This window comes from Mobula hypostoma, chromosome 5, assembly GCF_963921235.1.
Source record: "Mobula hypostoma chromosome 5, sMobHyp1.1, whole genome shotgun sequence".
NCBI classification, from domain to species: domain Eukaryota; kingdom Metazoa; phylum Chordata; class Chondrichthyes; order Myliobatiformes; family Myliobatidae; genus Mobula; species Mobula hypostoma.
Window position 1 is genome coordinate 85163597 of NC_086101.1, and position 21704 is coordinate 85185300.

Below are 21704 nucleotides of genomic sequence, written 5' to 3' on the forward strand. Positions count from 1 at the left end.
CTTTCCAGTGTGTTTTTACTTTAACTACTGCCACCTCTGCTGGCAGACTCACTGCTTCCAGCAGTTGTTGTTTTAGGTGCCCGTGCTGAATACCTGCACCTGTGAGGTTACAAATCCTCTTCATGCCCATGCCATCAGAAAATCATGCACTACCCTGAAATCATACCTGATATCTGTATACAGTTGGCCCACATTTTCCGAATGTGCGCTTTACGACACCTCGCTGTTATGAAAAACCTACATTAGTTATCTGTTTTTGCTAACAGAAGGTGTTTACACCGTTACGAAAAAAGGCAGCACGCACTTGAACAGCCAAGCTTCCTACCCCCCCCCACAGAATTGCATTCTAGCTGGCATTGCTTAAACACGTGCTTTATCTTGATTTATTTTGTGCATCCGTTAGCAAGATGAGTTCTAAGGTATCGGAAAACCTTGAAGGAGCTCGTAAGGGTGATACGCTTAATGTAAAACTAGACATAATTAAGCGTTCCGATCGTGGTGAACGAAGTAAGGACATTGTCCGCACGTTGAACTTGCCTGCGTCCACCATTCGCACTACTTATACGCAGAGAGAGAATTTTGAAAGCTGCCGATGTTACTGTTGGTTCTGCTCATAGCAAAGTGGTTTCTCTTAGTCGGCATCCAATAATGGATAAAACGGTGAACGCAGCAGGCCAGGCAGCATCTATAGAAAGAGGTACAGTCGACGTTTCGGGCCGAGACCCTTCATCAGGACTAACTGAAAGAAGAGTGAGTAAGGGATTTGAAAGTTGGAGGGGGAGGGGGAGATCCAAAATGATAGGAGAAAACAGGAGGGGGAGGGATGGAGCCAAGAGCTGGACAGGTGATAGGCAAAAGGGGATACGAGAGGATCGTGGGACAGGAGGTCCGGGGAGAAAGAAAAGGGGGGGGGAACCCAGAGGATGGACAAGGGGTATAGTGAGAGAGACAGAGAGAGAAAAAGGAGAGAGAGAGAAAGAATGTGTGCATAGAAATAAATAACGGATGGGGTACGAGGGGGAGGTGGGGCATTAGCAGAAGTTTGAAAAGTCAATGTTCATGCCATCAGGTTGGAGGCTACCCAGATGGAATATAAGGTGTTGTTCCTCCAACCTGAGTGTGGCTTCATCTTTACAGTAGAGGAGGCTGTGGATAGACGTATCAGAATGGGAATGGGATGTGGAATTAAAAGGTGTGGCCACTGGGAGATCCTGCGGCCTCCGTCTATCCACGAGAAATGGAGACTGAGGCATAATCCTGAATCAGAATCAGGATCGAGGTTAATATCACCAGCCTATGTTGTGAAATCTGCTGTCTTTGCAGCTGCAATACAATGCAATACATAATAATAGGAAAGAAATGTAAATTACAATAAATATATATATTTCATTGTTAAATTAAATTAGTCCAAAAATTTAAAAAAATTCATGGATTCAATGTCCATTCAGAAATCGGATGGCAGAGGAGAAGTGTTCTGGAATCATTAAGTGTGTGCCTTCAGGCTCCTGTACCTCCTTCCTGATGGGTACAATAAGGGTGATTTTGAATTCAAGAATAAGGTCAGCTGATGAATTAAATTGAAGTAATTCAATAAACCTGGATTCAAAATCATTCCTTAACAATCACTATGAAATGTCTAGATTGTCAATTAAAAAGAACAGACTGACTAGTGTTATAAGGAAATATTTTCTGATACCTTCATCTATTTGGACCCCTACGTAACTCAAGACCAAGAACAATGGTTGGCTTTTAACTGCCTCCAAGTTCTAAGGCAAGAATAAATCGTATAAAGAGAGAATACAGATTGGCAATGCCACTTAATGAAAAACTAAAAACACTCAGCAAAACAGAACATCTGAATACTGAAATTATGGGCACGTGGACAGGTTAAGAACATTAACAGTGTAAAAGGCAGTGAAAATCAAAGAGATACTAGTCAAAGAAGATCGCACTGCAGCGTCCAATAAAATACATGATAACACTCAATGACAAATGAAAGAGACAGATGGAATGGAACATCATGACCTGAAGGGAATATTCAGAAAAAGATAATCTGAAATAACTCATGCTCAAAGGATAAAATCAAAGGCAGCAATTGGCATGGGAAGCCAAATGAACAAAATGATTCTCAGAGCTGTCAAACTGAACAATCACTCACTGTCCTTCCACCAGCAATGAAATACTGAAGAGCGAGATAATAATCTCCATTTGTAAAGTATGAGATCATAAGACCACAAGATAAGAACATTTGGCTCACTTCCCCTCAACCATTTACAGGCATGTCTATTACAGCACCCAGCTGTCTTTAAAATTACCCTAGGTATTCACCTCCAAAATTGTGTTTCTTATTTCACTTTCTATATCATTTAACATCATGAATACTTTAACACCTAATCTTCCTCATTCCTCTGTTCAAGGTTGAAGCATGGAATTTTCTTCAGGTTTTCATTATCATTCACCGGTCCATTCCCAGGAGCCGATTTGGCACCTTTTCAATTGTTCTGCCTTCTAATCTGAATGCTTCTGCAATGACTCTATCAGCAAATCTGCACACTTTTATTCAAGTGCCTATTCTGGTATCTGTCCCCCACTTTTCCTTCGCTACATCGACGACTGCATTGGCGCTGCTTCCTGCATGCATGCAGAACTCGTTGACTTTATTAACTTTGCCTCCAACTTTCACCCTGCCCTCAAGTTTACCTGGTCCATTTCTGACACCTCCCTCCCCTTTCTAGATCTTTCTGTCTCTGTCTCTGGAGACAGCTTATCCACTGATGTCTACTATAAGCCTACTGACTCTCACAGCTATCTGGACTATTCCTCTTCTCACCCTGTCTCTTGCAAAAACGCCATCCCCTTCTCGCAATTCCTCCGTCTCCGCCGCATCTGCTCTCAGGATGAGGCTTTTCATTCTAGGACGAGAGAGATGTCTTCCTTTTTTAAAGAAAGGGGCTTCCCTTCCTCCACTATCAACTCTGCTCTTAAACGCATCTCCCCCATTTCACATACATCTGCTCTCACTCCATCCTCCCACCACCCCACTAGGAATAGGGTTCCCCTGCTCCTCACCTACCACCCCACCAGCCTCCGGGTCCAACATATTATTCTCCGTAACTTCCGCCACCTCCAACGGGATCCCACCACTAAGCACATCTTTCCCTCCCCGCCTCTCTCTGCATTCTGCAGGGATCGCTCCCTACACAACTCCCTTGTCCATTCGTCCCCCCCATCCCTCCCCACTGATCTCCCTCCTGGCACTTATCCGTGTAAGCGGAACAAGTGCTACACATGCCCTTACACTTCCTCCCTTACCACCATTCAGGGTGCCAAACAGTCCTTCCAGGTGAGGCAACACTTCACCTGTGAGTCAACTGGGGTGATATACTGCGTCCGGTGCTCCCAATGTGGCCTTTTATATATTGGCGAGACCCGACGCAGACTGGCAGACCGCTTTGCTGCACATCTACGCTCTGTCCGCCAGAGAAAGCAGGACCTCCCAGTGGCCACACATTTTAATTCCACATCCCATTCCCATTCTGACATGTCTATCCACGGCCTCCTCTACTGTAAAGATGAAGCCACACTCAGGTTGGAGGAACAACACCTTATATTCCGTCTGGGTAGCCTCCAACCTGATGGCATGAACATCGACTTCTCTAACTTCCGCTAAGGCCCCACCTCCCCCTCGTACCCCATCTGTTACTTATTTTTATGCACACATTCTTTCTCTCAGTCTCCTTTTTCTCCCTCTGTCCCTCTGAATATACCTCTTGCCCATCCTCTGGGTCCCCCCCCACCTCCTTGTCTTTCTTCCCAGACCTCCTGTCCCATGATCCTCTCATATCCCCTTTGCCTATCACCTGTCCAGCTCTTGGCTCCATCCCTCCCCCTCCTGTCTTCTCCTATCATTTTGGATCTCCCCCTCCCCCTCCAACTTTCAAATCCCTTCCTCACTCTTCCTTCAGTTAGTCCTGACGAAGGGTCTCGGCCTGAAATGTTGACTGTACCTCTTCCTACAGATGCTGCCTGGCCTGCTGCGTTCACCAGCAACTTTGATGTGTGTTGCTTGAATTTCCAGCATCTGCAGAATTCCTGTTGTTTACTCTTTTATTCAAGGTGGTTGGCTGACCAGAAAACCGACCATCCTCGTAACCTCCCACTCACATTCCATAGATTCCAATTTAACGGACACACTACTAATGTGACACAACTCACTTACTGGCACAACTTCCCACTTGGGCAGGTTAACACCATTAATGCAAAACATATTTCATGCACTCTTATGATGAATATGACATTGTTCATAAATAACCCTGGTGAATTTTTGTTTGCTAACTGTTAGGCAATTATTGATTACACCTGGTTCATTGCAGATATTTGAATTCCTTTTTGTGGAGCACAGGTCCACAGCACGGCATCTTTCCACTTCCTGATTTATTTCCCTTATGATACAGATTCAGAAATATAACCATTTTTATTGTAAAAGATACAGCATAGTAACAGGTCCTAGCAGCCCAATGAACCTGTGTGACCAATTAACCTACGAATCTTTTTTGAATGTTGAAGGAAACTGGGAATCATTTATAGACAGTGGTGGGAATTGAACCTACATACATCGCTGTAATAGCATTATTGCCAACAACTAAGTTACTGTGCCACCCTAATTATTATAAATTTCAAAATATTGCAGGCTCTAGTTCATTCTTATCCCATTTCCAAACAATGATGGACCCCCATCATCCATGTCATGCCCTGTTCACATTGCTACCATCAGGAAAGAGGCACAGAAGCTTGAAAGCACACGCTCAGTGATTCAGGGGTAACTTCTTCGCCTCCACCATCCGATTTCTTAATGGACATTGAACCCATGAACTTTTTAATTTCCATTTTTGCATTTTTTATTTAATAAAACAAGTTAATATATATAATATACCAGCAGTCCCCAACCACCGGGCCGTGGACCGGTACCAGGCCACAAAGCATGCGCTACCGGGCCGCGAGGAAACGATATGATTTGGCGATAGGAGTCAGCTGCACCTTTCCTCATTCCCTGACACGCCCACTGTTGAGTCATTACACATGCGAGGTCATTACCCGCGCGACATCCATGTCAGCACGGGAAGAAGATCAACTTCTCGAGCTTGCAAATGATGGTGGGCTGAAAAGTATGTTTGACATAACATCTCTGCCGGCATTCAAAGTCAAAGCTAAATATCCTGAGATAGCCACGAAAGCACTGAAAACATTGCTTCCATTTCCAACATATCTCTGCAATGAATGCAACGAAAACCAAATTGCGGAATAGACTGGACATAAGGAACCCCCTTCGAGTATCGCTGTCTCCTATCACCCCTCGATAGGACCGTCTTGTTTCAGAAAAACAAGCCCAGGGCTCCCACTGATACAGCGATATTGGTGTGTTGCAATGATTTTATATGTTCATACGGGGAAAATATGCTCTGTGTGTTTAATATCCAAACGTTACTTAAAATGTTATGATGCTATTGACTTATATAACCATATAACAATTACAGCACGGAAACAGGCGTCTCAACCTTCTAGTCCGTGCCGAACGCTACTCTCACCTAGTCCCACCGACCTGCACTCAGCCCATAACCCTCTATTCCTTTCCTGTCCATATACCTATCCAATTTTTCTTTAAATGATAATATCGAACCTGTCTCTACCATTTCTACTGGAAGTTCGTTCAACACTTACTTCAAGCTCCCCTGACCTTCCCTGATAATTGACTTATCACTATATTCATGCGAGGAAAATATGCGCTGTGTGTTTAATATTAAATTCGTTAGATAAACCCCTTTAGAAACGAAATTCAGTGTATTAGCCACTTATCACCTATATTCCCATTGTGATTAACACCCCCCCACCCCGAACAGAATGCCAAAAATGATTTGTAGAAAAAATCGGCACGTACATGCATGCGCAAATCACGCATGCGCACCGGTGCCCACATAAAGCTTCATGGTCATTGTAGTCTCTCGGGGTAAGGTCAAACTTATTTGACTGCTACTCTTGTCCGTTGGCAACCCTACCCCACCCCTCCCGATCGGCCGGTCCGCAAGAATATTGTCAATATGAAACCGGTCGAAACCAGTTAGATGGTTTCCTTTATATTTAACTTTGATTGGTCGTATTAATGCAGTTAAGATGTTTTTTTTGCCAAAATTTTTATATATATTTCAGGCATTACCAATCTTTGTTCCAAAATCTTTTTTTGACAAAGTTGACTCTAAAGTTTCTTCATTTATTTGGCAGAATAAAAACCCGAGACTGGGTAACATACATTTACAGAAAGCTAAGAGAGATGGAGGCTTAGCATTACCTAACTTTAGATTTTATTATTGGGCAATTAATATTCGACATATGAAATTCTGGTTACTTGACCAGGATATACTATCCATTCCTAAATGGGTAGCATTGGAATTACAATCTGTTCAGGGTTTTACACTTGGTTCTATTTTAGGTTCCTCTCTTCCTTTTGATTTGAAATGCTTTAAACAGGTGTCTAACCCGATAGTTAAATATACCTTACGTATTTGGTTTCAATTCAGAAAATTTTTTGATCTTAATCAATTTGGGTTAGCGATTCCTATTTTAGGTAACATATTTTTTCCTCCCTCCTTTACGGATCGTGCTTTTCAAATTTGGAAGACTAAGGGTATTTCACGGTTTTTGGATTTATTTTTAGATGGTTCCCTTATGTCTTTTGAACAATTATCTAATAAATATAACTTATCAAGAATACATTTTTTTAGATATCTACAAGTTAGAAATTTCCTAAGTACTATACTTTCTTCCTTTCCAATGCTTCCTCCTACATACATTTTAGATACTATAATCAACCTTAATCCATGTCAGAAAGGTGCATCGGCTATGATTTATAATATTATTATGAAACTTAGGAAAGCTCCATTTGATAAGATTAGGGTAGATTGGGAACAGGAATTGGGGTTTACCATTTCCGTAGATGACTGGGGGCAGATTTTACAATTAGTCAATACTTCCTCTATTTGTGCTAAACATTCCCTAATTCAATTTAAAGTTGTTCATAGAGCTCATATGTCCAAAGATAAGTTAGCGCGCTTTTATTCTCATATTAATCCTTTTTGTGATAGATGGCCGGGGCAGATAGCCTCTTTAACTCATATGTTTTGGTCTTGCCCTACTTTGGAAACTTTTTGGAGAGACATTTTTAATATTATCTCCAAGGTATTGAATATAGATATCTCCCCTCACCCTATTACTGCTATCTTTGGACTACCTAAAATGTCCAGTAATCTTTCCCCTTCAGCCCATAGAATGATTGCATTTCTTACTTTAATGGCGAAAAGATGTATCTTACAACATTGGAAAGAGCTTAATGCTCCAACTACCTTTTTTTGGTTTTCTCAGACGATATTATGCTTCAATCTGGAGAAAATTAGAAGCAATCTTTATGACTCCTCATCTAAATTTGAACAGACTTGGAGATCTTTTATTCAATATTTTCATTTAATGTAATATATACCCTTCTTGTTTTTTTTTACTGTTTTTAATGGAGGTCGGGATTGAGGACGTGATTTTAAGTTTAACTCTGTTTGGTTTCAAGTTAGCCCATTGCTTTGCTTTGCTTTTAGTTAGTTGCACGGTGGGGTTTTTTGGGGTTTTTTTTTTTCCTTTTCTCTATTGATATATATATAAAATTAGTATACTATTATGTTATCTTGGTATGTTATGTTTAAATTACATTGTTGTATTTTTTTTGCATAATATCTTCTGTAATTTTATTATATTCTAACAGTGTATTAGTGTTTATATGGCTTACCTTTTTGTATACTTATTCAATAAAAAGATTTAAAAAGAAAGAAAGAAAGAAAGAAACCGGTCCGCAGTGCAAAAAAGGTTGGGGACCCCTGTAATATACTGTAATTCATGGTTTTTTCTATTATTATGTATTGCAATGTACTGCTGCCTCACAATCACCAAATTTCACAACATATGCCGGTGATATTAAACTTGATTCTGAATTCATTTCATAGTTCTGATGCTATTTGCCTTCAGTTAAGTTCTGAGCAATATTCAGATTTCAGTGAACTCATATTGCTCCTAACAGGTTGTGTGTTAGCCTTTGAAATAGTGCCCAAAATTTGAAATGATAGGATTCAAAATGATGCAAGTGAGGCGTGGAATCTGACACAAGTGCAAAAATGGATTCCCCACTGAGCAACTGGGAAACCATTGCAAAGAATGGTTTGAAGTGCCAAAAGTATTGGTGACAGGATAGCTTCACTTCAGTTCTCTGCTAGCAGCTTCAGCATCTGTTTTTCTGCATCCATTAACATCATCTGCCTTTAAACTTTTTCCACGACATTTCCATTCTTTTCAGATTTGGACTGAAGGAAGATTTAAAAAACCACAAAAGCAACTTTTAAGGACAATATGTGGAGGCTATTTTGAAAACTTTTCCCAAATTTCTCTTTTAAGATGTTCTCAAAATGGGCACGATTTACAGTTTAACGCAGTCCTCTTTTTACAAGTAGTCATTTGCTTTCAATGACTTTGAATAACAAATCAAAAGTCATTTGAAACATATACTGTTTTGGCTCTGAACACCAGCCTCATGGTTAGAAAATAAAATCACATTCTGAGTTTGAAATTGCGAAACACATTTGCTGAAAAATTTGCTCAATAGTAATATTGTGCATTGTATCATAGTGTCAACAGAATATATCCCAGAGAGAGCATTATTCACTAAAGTCACATTAAATTACCAATCTGAGATAGTTTTCTAAGTATGCTTGTTATTAAGATTTGCATTAAACTACCAATCGGAGATAAATTTCTAAGAATGCTTGTTATTAAGATTTGCATTAAGCTACCAATCTGAGATAATTTTATAAATATGCATGTTATTAAAATTTGCATTAAACTACCAATCTAAGATAAATTTCTAAATATGAATGTTATTAAGATTTGTATTACTCTGTGCCATCACATCATTTACACTAATTAATGGGGGGGGGGGAGAGAAGAACAGGAAGATAGAACAGAACACTTCACCCTGGCTTGTGCCAATTTGAGATTTTTTATCATGTCCTGTTTTCAACACAATAATTATTTATTTTGGTATTAAAGATAAAAAAGTAGAAGACTTCCAATGCCAAGTCTAGGCAGACAAAGTTAATCAAACATCAGTTCTGACAGTCCATATACGTCTGCTCTGGTGACCAATGAAAAATTTCTCCCCCATGGAGTTTCAGTCAATGACTCCCTGGTATTGATAACTTACTACCAGCAGTATGAGCTGGCTGCAAAATTTGATCCTTTGCTCTGGTATTGTCTTGAGAGGAAGCATGATATTTTGTACATCTGTGGGGCACAAAAAACACCCATATTGCAGACTAAAAATGAATTTGTTATTCCGCTAAAATGGAAATCAAGTTCATTGAAACAGGGTCACTTCACCACAGTGTAATTGATAAGTGCATCTTACTACACTCAGAGATCTAAACATAATATCAAATCTTATATCCAAGGGTATTTTTCTATTGTAAATTATCAGTTTGCACATTAAACAACCACCACAAGTAGCATTTAATAGATCTTGAAAATAAGGTTACATTCTATTTTAAGCATGTGCTGAATCAAAAGTTAGTATTTATAATTTTAAAATGTCCTTTTGTAAGATCAGCTGTATAAAACATCCTAATAAGGACACAGGCACCGTGTCTTTTCCATAAAGAACAAAATAACATTTAATTTATCATGATTTTCTCATGAAACTCAGTGAGCTGAGCCTACTAGTTTGTCAGGGTGGAATTAAAAAGTGAATTATCTGATAATTAGTCAAAAAAGCTTCACATGTGAATACTACATGATTAAAAGTCACCGAACATTCAGAAACAGGTGGAAGTATACATATGACCATGAGACACAGGAGCAGAAATAGGCTTATCGGTCTGTTGAGTCTGCTCTGCTGGCTGATTGATTAACCCTCACAACCCCATTCTCCTGCCTTCTTCCTGTAACCTCTGACGCCTTCACTAATCAAAACCTATCAACCTCCATTTTAAATATACCTAATTACTTGGCTTCCACAGCCATCTCTGGCAATGAACTCCACAAATTTGCCACCATCTGGCTAAAGGAATTTCTCTTCATCTCTGATCTGAAGGGGTGTCCTTCTATTCTGAGGCTATGTCCTCAAATCTGAGCCTCTCCCACTATTGGATACATCTTCTCCACATCCATTCTATCTGGGCCTATCAATATTCAAATTCAATAAGATCCCCCTCATTTTTCAAAACTCCAGTGAGTATAGGCCCAGAGTCATCAAACACTTCTCAAATGTTAACCCTATTATTCCCAGAATCATTTTCATAAATCTATTCTGGACTATCACCAATGCCAGCACATTCTACCTTAGACATAGGGCCAAAACTACTCACAATACTCCAAGTGAGGTATGACCATTGAATACCTCATAAAGTTTCAGCATTTCATACTTGCTTTTATATGTTAGTCCTCTTGAAATGAATGCTAACATTGAACTTGCCTTCCGTATTACCAACTCAACATGCAAATAAACATTGAGACAATCCTGCACTACGACTTCCAAGTCTCTTTGCATTTCTGATTTCTTTTTTTTTATTATTAATTATTTATTGCAACACCAACAAATTACATTCAATACAACCAGTTGCCAATTACATTTTGACTGTTTAACCCAGCGACCCCCAAACTTCATCACCATCCCCCTCCACCCCTCTCTCCCCCCATCCCTCTCCCCTCCACCAATCAACTGAATAGTAGTACATACACAGACAAAGCATTCCTATTTTAACAAAAGATCTTTTAAGTTAGGTATCAAATTTGTCCACATTATGATTGTGTTTGGTCGTGCATCATTTACTGTTGCTGATGAAAGTTCCAGGTAACAAATGTCCAAAAAGCTCCGAAGCCAGTGAATATTTGAAATATCATGGGGAGGTTTCCAACGCTGGACTACAATGTTCTTAGCTGCAGTCAGGCCTGCCAGCCAGATTTTGCGTGTTTTTTCCGTAAGGGAAAGGTGGGAGTCATCATTTAGAAGATGTACAGCAGTGTCCATTGGTTATTGTACCCCTGTTAGTTCTGTAATAGTACTGCTAACCTTCCCCCACAAACCAAAAACCCCTGGACATTCCCATACAACATGTATAAAAGAGCCAATGGCTCCATGGGGGCAATATGAGCGATAAGGGTCAGGAACCAGTCCCATCTGATGTCTAATTCTCGGTGTTAAATATGCTCTATGACAAAATTTCAAGTGTATATACCGATGATTTGGGTTTTTCGAAGCACCGGCAGCATTATCCCAAATCGCATCCCAGTCTAAGTCTTGTCTCAATTCAGATATGTCCCTATCCCAAGCTTTCATTCCCGATGTGGGCACATAATTCTGGGAATTTAATTTATCATAGATATATGACACTATCTGTCCTGGAGCACTCTGTATCCAACTTAAAATGGGATGGTCCTTTAAATCTGACCCCCAGGGAACGCTGTAGGCTTTACTAGCTGATCTTACTCGAAAGTAGAAGAAAGGAGGATGTTTGTCAATATTATATCGAGATATCAGTTCTTGAAAGCCAAGGATAGTACTTGCCCCATTAATATCTTGAAGAGTAGTAATACCTTTATCCTCCCAAGTTCTGTTAATGAATGGTTTCCCCCCAGATAGAAACTTTATCCTCCTCCATCCAGTAGCTAAGACTTTTTAATACAAATGCCCAATGATACAATTTAAAATTTGGATATGCCAATCCCCCATTCGACTTTTTGAATTGTAGAGCTGACCATTTTATATTGGGTCGTTTACCATTCCAAACATAGCATCGTAGTAAGGAGTCCGGTTTTTGCCAATATCCTGCTGGAGGCACAAGTGGGATCACTGAGCTGATAAAATTAATGCGGGGTAAGATGTTCATTTTAATGACCGATATACAGGCCGGGACCGATGCTGGCAGGTGTCTCCATCTATTAATATCTTCTTCTATTTTTTTCAGAATTAAAGAGTAATTTGTTTTAGCCACAGCTGATAGGGAAGTATTAACTTTAATACCCAAGTAGAGGACTTCATTTGTAACTTTAATCTGGGGAGGAAGAGACACCTTATTTTTATCCATATTAATCAGCATCAGTGCTGATTTTAACAAATTAACTTTGTATCCTGAAAGAACTCCAAATTGCTCCAGTGTTTTTAAAACATAGGGGAGAGCTTGTTGAACATTTGCCATATAAACTAGCGTGTCATCCGGGTAAAGTGATATTGAATGCGATGTTGTACCTATTGTAATAGGGAAGATCTGAGGAGAGTTTCTAATTAAGTGTGCAAGCAGTTCAATAGATATATTAAAAATTAAAGGAGACAAAGGGTCCCCGTGTCATGTGCCCCATCCTATGTCAAATAACTCTGAGAAACCTCCTCCTACACATACCCAGGCTGAAGGATTAGCATACAGTGTTTGAATCATATTGATAAATTTATCGCCGAACTTGAATTCTTTTAGAACTCTCCAAAGATATGGCCATTCAAGGCGATCGAACGCTTTTTCAGCATCTAAAAATAGCAGGCCATGGGCAGGTGGGATTTTATTTGTTGCATTCAGTACGTGTAAGAGCCGGCAAATATTATCAGATGCGAGACGCCCCTTGATAAAACCCGTTTGATCTGGGGTAATTATTTTCCCAACTCTGTCTCAAGTCTACTGGCTAAGACTTTGGAAAATATCTTGAGGTCAGCATTTATCAAGGAGATTAGACGGTAATTGGCACACTCCAAGGGGTCCTTACCGGGCTTAGGTATAACTGTGATCAGGGCTGTGTTTAGATCTCTATGGAAAGCGCCATTTCCAAAAGCATAATTTAATGTTTCTAACCATACTGGTCCAAGAATATCCCAAAGTACTAGGTCAAGTTCCACAGGAATGCCATCGATGCCTGGCGTACGGCCCTTATTTGTAGCTTTAACTGCTTTGAGTAGCTCATCCAGTGTAATAGGAGAGTCTAGAGTTTTGGTGTCCTCTAACGACAACGTAGGGAGGTCTAATCCACTAAAAATATCCGTGAAGTCATTCTCAGAAGGAACTGAGCCACTCGTATACAATTCTTTAAAGTAATTCTTCCTCTGTTGAAGATACTACTCCATGCTTAGCACATCTAATCGCTGGTATAGACCTTTTAGTTTCCTGTTGTTTGAGCGTTAGAGCTAAAAGATGGCTCGGTCTGCTGCCTTCTGCGTAATACTTATGTTTGGTTATATGGATCATATATTCTGCCCTGCTTCTTAATAAATCATTTAATTCTGCTTGTTTTGTTTTGAGCTCATTTTCTTTTGTTCTGGTGTGTATCCCTTTAAGATCATTTTCCAAAACCTTACATTCGTCTTCTAAGGTGGAAATCTTTTGAAGCCGGCTTTTATGTAGGTGAGAACTGAATATAGTGTTATTTCGTAAGAAACCCTTGATGGAGGCCCAAATCACTGTCGCATCTGAGACACTATTTTTATTTACATTTATAAATTCTGTCAGTTTTGTTCTCAGTTGTGATAGAAATTCGTCGTTTTTTAGAAGGGTGGAGTTAAACCTCCACCTAGTAGCCTTATTTTTAATTTTGCCATAATTAAAAGTAGATATGACTGGGTTGTGATCAGGTAGATGTCTGGGCAAAAATTCTATTGAGTGTACTAAAGGCAGCAGACTGGAGGATATAAGAATGTAATCTATCCGAGAGAAAGTTTTATGTCTTGTGGAGAAGAAGGTATAGTCTTTAGCAGATGGATTATGCACCCTCCACACATCTGTTAAATTTAAATCAGTTAGAAAAAGGTTAAGTGCTTTGGAAGCAGATTCTTGAGAGCTTGATATAGTTGAGGAAGATTTATCGAGGTTAATATTTACCAAAGCATTCATGTCCGAACCAACATATAGTCGGTAGTCACTTAACTTTAGTAATTGTGAGGTAATTGAGGGAAAAAATTCAACCTCGAATATAGTTGGGGCATATAGGCTAATGAATGCAACTTTTTTACACTGAATGAATGTGCAGCAAAAAGCTAGACGTCCTTTATTGTCGGCACCCCTCCTTTCAATTGATACATTAATATTATGTCTCATTACTATCATAACTCCTTTCATATGAGTACCATCAGCTGACGCCACAACGGGTTTATAAAAATGGTTTTGAACCCTGGGAATGTCATTAGGTTTAAGATGTGTTTCCTGTAACAGCGCAATATCTATTTTCTTTCTCTGTAAGAAATCTAAAACCTTTGAACGCTTGTAGGAAGAGTTTAAACCTCTAACATTAAATGATACAATAGTAAGATTTTCTAATTTATCTGTATTGCTCATCTTCCCCTGGATCTGTTGTAAGTTGGTGATGGAGCCCTGAGTTATCTCCTTCCCACCCCCGCTCCCATCACCCCTCCCATTCAACCCTTTACTCTGTAACATCTGTGAGTGTCACTTAGCAATGTCAGACACTGAACACTGACATCAACCGCCCCCCTTCCAGCACCAACAAATTAGAAAGGCAAAGCAGTTCTCATAGACAATCATATCAAAGAGACAAGAAAAACGAAACCTGGGCAAACCCGTTAACCTATATAAGTGAAACCATTTCCGTCTCACCTATATTATAGCACATGATCAAGATCCCAACAGCTATCTTGCAAGTAACTGTCGCTTCAATAGACTGTTGCTTAGCGATGGCGCTAATGACATCTTATCCAGTGCCCAGAAATGTAAACAAGTCTACTGGAGACATAGCATTCTAAAGTTAGTCAGAATAAACTGCTGTTTCTCAGCTTCATTCCTGATGAAGTATTACATTTGTATATATTGAATATTACCTTAAAACTCAGACCTGCAATACTCAGAAACAAATTGCCCTCTTAATTAATTAAATACAAAGGCGCAACGAATGACTTTCCGATAAAAGAATAACCAGAAAACTTCACACTTAGAATGTTAACTTGCCCTTGCCTGATAGATTGTACATACAGACAAGTCCGAGCTCTTAATGCAGTTCCATCTCCTCCCGAGGGGTGTGTGGACTTTGCCCAGAGTCTTCTTCCATATCTCTCAGCACCGATAATTTCAGAACTTCTTTCGCTTCCTCTGCCGACTTAAACGACACCTTCATGCCCTTGATATTCACTTTCAAGATCGCTGGATATATGAGGAACGAGTCGATCCCCTTCTTTTGAAGTTTAGCGCGGTTCTCCTTGTATCTCTGCCGTTCCTGCACCGTGCCGGGGCTGTAGTCGGCAAAGAACTGCAGCTGGGTGCCATCAGGGAGAGTATGTTTGGCTTTCCTCACATCCTCCAGGATAGCCTGCTGGTCGGAGTACCATAGAAGCTTAAAAATCATGGTCCGCGGTTTTGAGGTGTTGTTGGAAAAGATCCTATGTGCTCTATCTATCTCCAAAGGAGTGCTGTGGGAATTCTTGAGTGCTGGAATCCAGTTAGGCAGCATCTTCTGGAGGTAACCTCTTGGATCGTCGCCCTCAGCGCCTGTCGGTACGTTGACCAGCCGCACATTGTTTCTCCTGGATCTGTCCTCCAAGTCGTTTAACTTCTTCCATATCTTAGACACCTCCGCGAGACAGGAGTTAGTAACTTTCTCATTCTTGCGTAAGCAAACCTGAATGTTGTCTATTTTATTGAAGACCGTGTTAAATTTTTTAGCGTGAATGTCGCCATATGCTTCTGTAGGGGGTCGAGAGCCTTTTCCAGCGACTCCTTTAGCATGTGTGCTACCATTTCTTGCCATTGTTTGTTTAGTTAACATAGCTATTTCTTTGGATGAATCGCTAGCTTGGTGCCGTCTGCTGGTATCTTGTTTCCTGGTTGAATTTGTATCTTTTTTTGAAGCCATGTCTTTAGTTAGATCTTTCTTCAATTCAACCTTGTATTCAGACCATCTATGAGCCCTGAAGAACTTGAAAAAGGAGAGTTGTATGCCAGCGCTCAGTGCCGTGCTGCCATCTTGCCTCGTGCCTCACTGGAAGTCCTGCATTTCTGATTTCTGAATTCACTCCCCATTTAAAAAATAGACTACGCCTTTATTCCTTCTACTAACGTACACGACCATACACTTCCCTACATTATATTCCATCTGCCACTTCTTTGCCTATTCTCCTAATCTGTTTAAGTCCTTCCACAGACTTATTGCTTCCTCGATATTTTGGAATCCCGGAGTATAGTCCATCCATTTCAGATGACTTATCTACCTTCAGACCTTTCAACTTCTCAAGCACCTTCTTCTTAGTAATAGTGTCTGCCCCCCTGACTCTTTCAAATTTCTGGAATGTTGTTGGTGTCCCACACAGTGAAGACTGATGCAAAATACCTATTTTGTTCATCCACCAGATCTCTGTTCTCCATTATTATATTCCAGCAGTTCAATGTCTTCTCTTCCCTCTCTTTTATTTTATATATATATATATACACACACATATCTGAAAATATTTCTGGTATCCTCTTTTATATCAATGGCTAGCTTACTTTTCCCTTTAAGATGCTGGAAAAGATTTGTAGCTAGGTTTCAGGATGTTGTTGACTAGCTCAGCGAGCTATTCAAAAACAACATTACTTTTTCCTCCTTATTACATTTTTAGTTGCCTTTAGTTGGTATTCAAAATGCTTCCCAATCTTCCAACTTTCCACTGACTAAACCATGAAGTGCCTTTTCTCTGGTGGACTCAACCCCAAACTGCTCTGAAAAGCCATCTTGTAGACATTCTACAAATTCTTTCTTTGGGATCCAGTACCAACCTGTTTTGTCAAGCAACACACACAAAATGCTGGTGGAATGCAACAGGCCAGACAGCATCCACAGGAAGAAGCACAGTCGACGTTTCAGGCGAAGACCAGTCCTGACAAAGGGTCTCAGCCTGAAACATTGACTGTGCTTCTTCCTGTGGATGCTGTCTGACCTGCGGAGTTTCACCAGCATTTTGTGTGTGTTGCTTGAAATTCCAGCATCTGCAGATTTCCTTGTGTTTGCTGTTTTGCCAATCTACCTGCATGTTCAAATACCGCATGACCTATCAGAACATTGGCCTTTTTACATGCCAATTCCTATTTGCCATGTGGGAGATTGAAGTAGCAAACTAACTCCCCACTAGGACCGCCACAGATTCTGCAGATGCCGGAAACCAAAGGTTCCGTTCCAAAACGTTGACCGGTTCATTCACTTCTGTAGAAACAACTGTCCAGATCTACCTTTATATTTTGATTAAGATTCATAGAGTTAAACAGAAACAGGCCTTTCGGCCAAGCTCAGCTATTCCAAGATATCAATGCAAGCTAATCCCATTTGGCTCATATTCATCTCACCTTTACCAAGTGTTTCATGATGCAGTGGTCCCCAACCACCGGGCCGCGGACCTGTACTCGGCCGCGAGGAAACAATATGATTTGGCGATATGAAACGATATGAGTCAGCTGCACCTTTCCTCATTCCCTGTCACGCACTGTTGAACTTGAAATAACCTACCAAATCATACAAAAAAAACCCAAAAAAACCTAAAATAACACTAACATACAGTAAAAGCAGGAATGATATGATAAATACACAGCCTATATAAAGTAGAAATAATGTATGTACAGCGTAGTTTTACTTAACAGAATTGGGAAGATTAAGCCAAAACCAATTTGTAGAAAAAAAAATTCGGCATGTACACGCATGTGCACGTCATGTACGTGCACACAGGTGCCCGTGCAAGCCTTCATGGTCATGGTAGTCTTTCTCCGTAGTCTTCATGGTCATGGTAGTCTTCAAGTGTCCCGTATTTGACTGCTACTTTTATCCCTTATTTGGGAGTGAGAAAGTTGGCAACCCTACTTGAACACCCCCCTCCCTTTGTCAGCCAGTCCGCAAGAATGTTGTCAATATTAAACGGTCCGCGGTGCAGAAAAGGTTGGGGACCCCTGTCATAATGAACTAGTTATAAGAACCTCTAACACCTCCTCCGGCAACATAGCATATTATTCCTACCACCTTCTGTTTGAAAACTTCCCCTCATATACCCTTCAAATTTTTCCCCTCTCACCTTAACCTTAAGCCCCCTAGTTTTAGAGTCTTGTACCCAGGGTAAAATGCTATGTATCTTATCAATGCCCTTGAGGTTTATAAATCTCTATAAGACCATCACTCAGTCCCCTTCTTTCCAGAAAAAGTAAGCTCAGCCTATCCAATCTCTAGTCCCAGAAGCACCTTTCTGAGCCTTTACTGCACCCGCTCTAGTTTAAACACATCCCTCCTAGCTTATGGTGACCAGAATGACACATGAAATTCCAGGTAACTTTCACCAATGTCTTGTACTCAATGCTCCAACCAAACAAAAAGGCAAGCAAAGCTCTGCCTTCATCAGAACCGGTCTATCTGTGATGCTTTTTATGGAACTATGTACTGGTGCTCCTAGGTTCCTCTGTTCAAGGACATCTTCAAGAGGTAGTGCTTCAAGAAGACAGTATCCATCCATCATTAAAGAGCCTCACCATTTGGGACATGCCCTCTTCTCGTTACCAAGGTGGTACAAGAGTGCTGTTCTGCTGCCAGAGAACAAAAGATTTCACAACATCAGTCCGAGAGTGATAAAAATAAATGTAAAAAGAATTTTTTAAATTCCACCCTTATGTAGTTCCTTGAAAGCGGAAATACAGAGAAAAGGGAGATGAAGAAAGTACGTGGCATGCTTGCCTTCAACCGCTGTGGCAATGAGTATCAGATATGGAAACTCAAGTCGCAAATGCACAAGACATTGGTTAGACCACACTTGGAGTCCAAAGGCGTACCGGCTGGTAGGTTATTGGGCATTGTAAACAGTCCTGTGATTAGCCTAGGGTTAAACCAGGGGTTGCTGGGCAGCAAAGCTTGAAGGGCCAATAGGGCTTGCTGTATCTCAATAAATACATAAATAAATGCTGCGTGATCCATTGAATTCCTTCAGCTCCTTCTGTGATACTTTGGATAAATTGGATATGAATTTACTGGTTTGAGCTTGTAGTCCAGAGACAGGAGATATCAGAGCATGGGGTGTCAGCCATTGGATTGTTATTGTAATTTCTCAATTCAAGTAAAGACAGGTTATTCAGAAAAATATACATCATTTGTCATAATTCATTACTTCCTGGATTGGATCCGTGTACAGCTGACAGAAGTCAAATCCCCACCTACTGTAAAGTGGAAATAATTGTTAAAAAAAACTTGTTAAAAAAGTAAAATTGGTACATTGTGCATTAAAAGTTGATGGAGTTTTGGATAGTGTAGAAGGTTGTCACAGGTTACATCAGAACATTGACAGAATGCAGAGCTGGGCTGAGAAGTGGCAGATGTAGTTCATACCAGAGAAGTGTGAAGCATTTCACATTGGAAAGTCAAATTTGAAGGTAGAATACATAGTGAATGGCAGGATTCTTAGCAGTGTGATTGGACAGGGGAATCTTGGTCCTACTAAGTAGTTGATAGGGTTTTCAAATGGTATATGATGGGTTTGCTTTCATTAGTCAGGGGTTGAGTTCAAGAGCCATAAAGTAATGTGGCAGCTCAATAAAACCCTGATTAGAAAATACTTGGAATATTGTGTTCAGTTCCGGTTACCTCATGAAAGGAAGGATGTGGAAGCTTTAGAGAGTATGCAAAAGAGATTTACCCTGATTGTCTCTGGATTGGAGAGAATATTTTATGGGGAATGTTTGGGTGAGCCATGGTTTTTCTTCATTGGAGCAAAGGAAGATGAGAGGTGACTTGATAGAGGTCTAAAAAATGATAAGAGACATAGATTGAGTGGACAGCCAGATACTTTTTCCGCAAGGGCAGAAATCACTAATATCAGGGGGTATAGTTTTAAGGTGGTGGGGGAGTGTATAGTGGAGATGTCAGATGTAAGATTTTTTACCCCATAGAGTGGTGGGTGCTTGGAACAGCCTAACAGAAGTGGTTTTGGAGATACAGTAGATACTTTAGGGGCATTTAAGAAACTCTTAGGGAGGTACATGGGTGATAGAAAAGTCAGAGCTATATAAGATGAAAGGGTTAGATTAATCTTAGAGTAGGTTAAAAGGCTGGCACAACATCTTGGGCTAAAGGGCCTATACTTTAATACAAGATGCACTGAGTAGGAGTTTGTTCATTAAAAGTCGTTATAATAATGACTGCATTGAAAATTGTTCAGTACTGCTGGATTTCCTTCATAGTTCAGTACCGCTGGATTTTCTTCATAAAGTATTTCTGTTTGAACCTGTCATGCTAAACACTTCAGTAATGTGGTGATATTGTCTTGATGCAGTATCATTTATCCACAATTTTTCTTGAAAATGAACAAAATGTACCAGAAGGTAAATGTTAACAATAACAGTAAACTGCCTGTGAATCAGTAGAGAAATATCAACTTTGTTCAAAATAAATTTCATATATTAGTCAGATAAGCCTTCATGATAAAATCAAAAACCAATGTGGCTTAAAGTAATTCATATCAACATTAAGTCACAATGAAAAGTTGTATCTTACCAACTACATTAGCCATTCGTTCAGTAAGGCATTCATCGCCTAACGCCCAAGGATAAGATCCATGAAAATGACCGTGAACACCTCTGCAAGATAAATAAAAATGTTGTTGAAAAGAAAAACAAATTAATATTGCAGCACTTGACAGGATCTCAACTTATTCCAATACATTTCAGAATCAGATCAACTTAAAATAATGTCATTGCTGTCTTACTGGGAATTGCATACATCATATAACAAAGTCTATTAAGTAACAGTCCATTCTTCTCTCCTACCAGATTCCTTCCTCAGCCCTTTACCTTTTCTACTTAACACCTCCCAGCTTCTTAGTTCAAACACCTCCATACCCCACTTGGCTTCACTTATCACCTGCTAGCTTAGAATCCTTCCACTCCCCATACCTTCTTATTCTGGTTTCTTCCCCATTCCTTTCCAGTCCTGATGAAGTGTCTCAGCCATTAATGCCGCCTATTTATTCCACCCCATAGATGCCGCTGAGTTCCTCCAGCACTGTGTGTGTGTTATTCTGGATTAACAACATCTGCAGAATCTCTTGTATTCATTGAAATACTCTGAACAAAACTGAACTTTCCGGAATGTAGTTGTGCCAATAACATTGCATAATGGTCAGTGTGGAACCTAGATTGTGATCCTTGAAATGAAATGCTGCAGGCTGTCATTAGAGGGAAAGCAGTTGAAGTACTATACACCCAAATGTGGAACAGAAAACTGCTGGTTCCCTGCTGGTCTCCACAGTAAAATTATGTTCTGGTGCTGGCCACCTTTCAAACACCACCTTTCAAGCTTGATACATCTTCTCCGACTAACTGACCACTTCAGCACTCTTTCTGCTAGCTTCAGCTCACCATTTCTCTGGGATATTTGCACATCATGTCATCTTGTTATGACTATTTGAACTTTCCTGCCTTCTACCATTAACTTCTACACTGAATCTCAAAGGTTCACTTATTATCAAAATATGGAAATACTTCTCTATATAACCACAAAACCAAGCAAGAAAAGAATGGCAGCATGATCATGAACCCCCAAATCACCCTCCCCCACACAAAAAATGAGAACGATTGGGCAAAAAACCCAGAATATAAAAAAAATTATTAAACTGAAAAGTCCAAGTCCATATCTAAAAC

The 21704-nt window shown here is 40.1% G+C and overlaps 1 protein-coding gene across 4 annotated transcripts in view; it reads right to left on the reverse strand.

The window, feature by feature from the left end:
* The window catches only part of kynu (kynureninase), a 297370-nt gene that overhangs the window by 156083 nt on the left and 119583 nt on the right, over positions 1–21704 (reverse strand). For all 4 annotated transcript variants that reach the window (XM_063048624.1, XM_063048626.1, XM_063048623.1 and 1 more), the window contains exon 4: positions 20560–20642. In XM_063048624.1, the coding sequence (XP_062904694.1) occupies positions 20560–20642 (83 nt within the window). The remainder of the gene's footprint in view (positions 1–20559; positions 20643–21704) is intronic.